At 44.2% G+C, this 5491-nt stretch overlaps 1 protein-coding gene across 1 annotated transcript; it reads right to left on the minus strand.

The window, feature by feature from the left end:
* Positions 1-537: 537 nt before the first annotated feature.
* On the minus strand, positions 538-5133 carry LOC100279929 (uncharacterized). Its single transcript, NM_001152879.1, is given in 9 exon segments — positions 538-912; positions 1227-1360; positions 1484-1742; positions 1834-1922; positions 2246-2396; positions 2499-2642; positions 3394-3513; positions 4339-4513; positions 4764-5133. Coding segments are annotated over 9 exon segments (1551 nt in total). The 5' UTR covers positions 5111-5133; the 3' UTR covers positions 538-780.
* Positions 5134-5491: the final 358 nt, after the last annotated feature.

A 5491-nucleotide genomic window follows, 5' to 3' on the forward strand; every position in this document is an offset into this window, starting at 1 on the left:
GGCTAGTGCTCTTCCTTTGGACCAAAGATATTTGTGCATGACATTACATCGTTAATAAAAGTCATTACTGCTGGAATATATAAGTGGATTGTCTATTTTATACCAACAACTTAAGCTTTTCGATTAGACTTACTCTAACATAGTATCAAACACGAAGTTCTCGAGTTCGAATCATATTAAAAGACCTTCTGTCAATAAGTTAAGCTTTTTGTGTTGAATTAGTTACATCCATTCTAACAATTATATACTACTTTAAATAATTAAAGTTATATTTCATTATTATGATATTCAAATATTTAATATGACACGAACTAAACTTTAGTCATGAGAACTAAATGTAAACATTTTCGTGGTGAATAAGAGAGAGAGGGAGAGATCTGTGGCCATCCGAAGAAGTCTCAACTTAGTTTACTTTTCAGCAGTGTACATATCCAGCTCAAAACTAGCCAGCAATGCATGTGAGCTCCAGCCAGTGAGCGAGCATGCGGATCAGTCAGACAGCAAATCGCCAACAGTAATTCAGACACTATCTTTTGCTAAGGAAAAAAACATATTATTTCTCTTTCTGGATCCAGGGGGTGTATACATGAGATGCTTTACAAGAGCAGCAGACAGACAGGGTTTCCAGCATTGAACTTCTTATCAACAGCATCCATCCATGAGCCAATGGAAACAACAAGCTTCAGCAGCTCAGTGATCGACACACGCTCGCTTGAACGACACCTCGGACCACCTAGTAATTAAGAGACTCCCTTCTTCCCTTCACGACGTCCACGCCAGTCACATCGCCGCCTTCAAGGCCATCGTCTCAGGGAGCGGTTCCTGCTTCAGTTTCCCTTGCGTGAATCTCCTCAGCATCTCCAGGGCAGCTTTCGGCTGGTCCATCGGAACCATGTGCCCCGCATTGTGGACCTGCATTTGCACAGTATGGAGGAAACTCACGTGAGTTTTGTTCTAGTCTTCGCATACACGTACACTTGCTGTTGATGAGGCACGGAAGGGTTCTAAAGCACTAGACAGCCAGCCAGGTTCTCATGAGCATGCAGCGATGAACAGATTTACTAGGTTGTCTTGTCACATTTTGTCAAGTACGCCTACGGTTTAGCGGAACCAGTCTTAATTTTGCCAGCATGAAACATCAGCTTTAGTTTGGGGGGGGGGGGGGGGGGGGGGGGAAGAACTTAGGAAGGAAACAGGGTAAAGTGAAAGAAGTGCTGGATGGCAACCTTGAGGAAGCTCAGTGGTCCATGGCTCTTCAAGACTCCAGCTTCTGCACCGTCTACTACAAACGGTGAGTCACAGGAGGATACGAAGTCTTTCTGGCCAGACCATTCCATCGAGTGCACCCATCTCGAGTTTCCTGCCCAAACACACAAACAAATTCAGAATTGTATACTCGGTATCTTAACTGCAAAACCATTGAAGGATCTGGTGATGCATATAAGATCATACTCCCCAGCATATCAGGTCATTGTATGCTTACCCAGCCAATTGCATATAAGGTCATACTCCCCAGCGTATATAAGCACGTTAATCCCATCCTCAAGCAGCGCCGGGATGCCGACTTCCAGATTCCTCATCCAGTCCGTGAGCATCGCTTCATAAACCGTAGTGCTGCAAGAGACGAAATCGATGTCACCGACTCCAAGCGCCTCCTTGACCGCTTTGTCACCGAAGAACCTCTCCAGGTTTGAGAAGTCATAGCAAAGCTTCCCCTCGCATTCCTTCCTCACGTCATAGTACTGCAAAGAGGCCATTGATTGATGTGTGAGGCTTCTTGACCTTAGTTAGTCAGCAGCGAGACGTTCGTACAGCATTGCATTGTTTACTCACGTTCTTTGTCCCGACAAGCTTCATGATGGAGTTAAAAATGTTGTTGCAGACCATATAAGCTGCCATGCATGATGCTTTCCCGTCAGTACCTGAAACATTAGCAGGGGTTAATACTGAGTGTGAATCCTTCTATGTAACAGAGTGACCCTCAGGATGTGTCGTTCCAATGAAACTTTCAAGTACTGTATTAATTCTCTTCTGCTAGATTCAGGAAGGTCACCATATATTGATGTAAATGTTTTTCAGACAACATGAAAATAAAGGCCGTATCTCTTTTTTTTTCTCGAACACGCAAGAGAATTATTTGACGTTTCATTTAGAAAAGAGAAGATAGTACAACACAAGGGTATGATTACTAGAAAATAAAATTGTGCAATGTTCACAAAAGGTTTCTTTGTAGACAAGTACTCACCACACATCTTAATTGCAAATTCACATGGTGGAATGAACCTATTGATCCTTTCGTAGTCGGATTTTGTGATAAGATTCATTTCCAGCGCATAGTCTGTGTAGGCTTTGTATTGGATTTCTGGATCAGTGAGACCGTTGCCGATAGCAAATCCCTAGAATAAGATTAGTTAAGAATACAGAAGTTAAGGAAAAAAAAGGGAACTGGGAATGGAAAAGGCGTTGAAAAGTCGATGCAAAGAAGCTAATACTCATACCTTCAAGTTTATATGAATGCCCTCGTTTGCTTTGTTTCCTTGGTGAACTCTGCTTGCAAATGCTGGAATGTAGTGCCCAGCATAAGATTCTCCAGTTATAAAGAAGTCATTCTTTGCAAATTCTGGGTGCTTCTTAAAGAACACCTGAAATAGCAGTTTAGAGCAATTAAATAACACCCATGAGAGGCTATGACTCTTTTGTTTTTTTCCTAAATGAACCCAACACAATCAAACAATAAACCGACAGCCTAAATTTATTAATTATTATTCTGCTAGAGGAACCCTTCCCTTCCATTCGATGCCAATTGAGATCGAACTTTTAGACCACAATAGCGAAGGCGATTCATGATCTTTACTACCTCTAATGAAGTAATTCAGCCATATTTTCCATAACCCTTTATTTTTTATGCAAAAAGGACCCTCTGAGCCTTGCTAGCATCTAAGGGCACCAATCAGCACAATGGATTTTCTAAGGGGGTGTTTGAATGCACTAAAACTAATAGTTAGTAGACTAAAAATTGTTAGTAGAATTAGCTAGCTAACAAATAACTAATCAACTATTAACTAATTTACCAAAAATAGCTAATAGCTGAAATATTAGCTAGAGTGTTTGGATACCTCAACTAATTTTAGCCACTAACTATTATCTCTAGTGCATTCAAACACCCTCTAAAAATCATGTGTGTGACCGTTCTTTCCTGAAATGATTAAGAGCAGAGTCCCTCCTGTATTTAAGAAAATGTGTGTGCGCACGTGTTAGTTTCTCCTTCTGACCTCAACTACTTCTAAAAATGATCTGACCAAACTTCTATGGTGTCATCGCACAGCACATGGAATTGATGCAATAAAAGAAAGAAAGCACAACAGCCAGACAGAATTGACACAAAAGTAGCACCTGGAGAAAGTCATATAGGTCATTGCTGACACCAATCTCATCATGACGAGTATCACGATCATCAGAGCTGTAGCTAAAGCCAGTTCCGGTTGGCTGATCAACAAATATGATATTTGAGATCTGCAGACATCAAATCATATCAGAAACAGAGGAAATTGACATGATCTATGTAACTCAACATAAGGTGGGACCTGTACAGCAATAAGAAATTACTACAATGATATACTGAATTTAGCAGTCTCTTTTTCTTTTTTTTTCTTGCCTGCGCAAGATGAATTTAGCAGACACTTTCTGGAAATTGGGAAACAACTCTCTAAACAGTTAAGCTGCACTACTATAGTAAGCATACTTGCTGCTGCTGGACTTGTAATTGTAGCTAACTAATACCGTGGGGCTATTGGAAGTTGGTTGATTAAGAGGGCCCAATAAGGTTCTGTTCGTTTCCTTTCAGGATTATATAATCCAGCTTATGGATTATTATAATCTAGATATCTAGATTATATAATCCACTTAATAATGTGTTGTTTGTTTACCTCTCAATTTATTTAAGCTAGATTATATAATCTAATAGGATAAACAAACAGGGCCTAAGTAGATAAAGACAGCAAACATGGTGAGCTGATTATAACCGATTACCTAAAGTTAGTAAATACAGTTAAATATAGATAGTAGTACTAGTAACTAATATGCCTATTCTGGTTTATGGACAAGAAAACATTTTCTTCAACAAATGCTAGCAGCTCCAACAGAAACTTTAAAAGTGACCTTATTTTCACTAACGGCTTAACCTGACTATTGCTACCATAGTGAACATAGGTTGAAGTAATTAAGCTCTGTCATTTTCTTCTTAAAACTGACTGCAAGCAAAACTGGAATGTTCAGTTTGCAACTTTGCTACTCTAACGAGACAGGGGATCATAAAAGAGGTACGGTTTCATTACTTACCGTGTCCCAACCGAATTTGTTCCAGACAAGCGACATGTTGTTGGCAATGGTGAAGGGCCCATTCTCGTAGAAGACGGCCAGCTCGCTGCTGCAGCCGGGCCCTCCGGTGAGCCAGATCACGACGGGGTCGTCCTCCTTCTTCTTGCCCCTCGATTCGAAGAAGAAGTAGAACATTCTGCAGCGATCCAGGCACCACAAAGCGGCGTTCAATTCAATGTCGCGAAAATCGCTCGCTCTATTTATCGCCAAGCAGCACACGCAACGGGAAGGAAAAAAAAACGCGTCTTTTTTGGTCTCATCTAAATCCAAGGCTCTGGACTGCCGTTACAATGTTGGAATCTCAATTTTGTCTCGTTCACAGAGACAAAACCGAAATCCTAAGCCAAAGACCCAAGCTTTACTGCACAACCGCCGGGGCTGCTCACCTGGCGTCGTGCGTGTGCGGCAGGCGGAAGTATCCGGCGTGGTGGCCGAGGTCCCCGACGCCGGCGGGCGCGCCGGGCAGCCGGACGCGACGCTCTAGGAGCTCCCCGGGCGCCACGCTGGGCCCGTCGCCGCCGCCCGCGGCCGGCCCCGCCTCCTTCTCCTTAGGCAGGAGGTTGAGCGCGCGGATGAGCCGCTCCGCCTGCGCCGCCGGGAACGTGGCGTCGCGGGGCAGGCGGAGGCCGCCTTCTCCGGCGGCGGCGGCGGCCTCCGCCGCGACGGCGACGGCGACGGCGGCGAGGCAGAGGAGAGCCGGGAGGCGGGAGGACGCCATCGCCATTTTTGCCATCGTGGGGAGAGAGAGTGGGTTCGTGGGGGTATTGGATGCAACTTGGCAGCTGCTTCTCCTCCGGTTTTATAGCTCGCGTGGGGCGTTGAATTGCGTTGGCGTTTGAAACGCTGCTCCCTCTCGTCAGGTTTATTTGGTGGTTTCAGAATTCAGAGTGGCTGGCAACCAAAACCAAGCTTTGCTTGCAAGCAGAGACCAAGGAGATTCCTTTCGTTTGTGGCTTTCGTGAAGACTTGGCGTACACCTACTACTACTACTTCACGGTGATATGTCAGTGTGACTGGTGTCAGTTCCGCCGACACCCAGGAACTCGTCATCATCAGGGGCATTCCTTCAGGCCACGGCACGCTTGGTGTGCTTTTGCTTCGCTCTTCTCCCCGC

The sequence above is a fragment of the Zea mays genome, chromosome 5 (genome assembly GCF_902167145.1).
Source record: "Zea mays cultivar B73 chromosome 5, Zm-B73-REFERENCE-NAM-5.0, whole genome shotgun sequence".
NCBI classification, from domain to species: Eukaryota; Viridiplantae; Streptophyta; class Magnoliopsida; order Poales; family Poaceae; genus Zea; species Zea mays.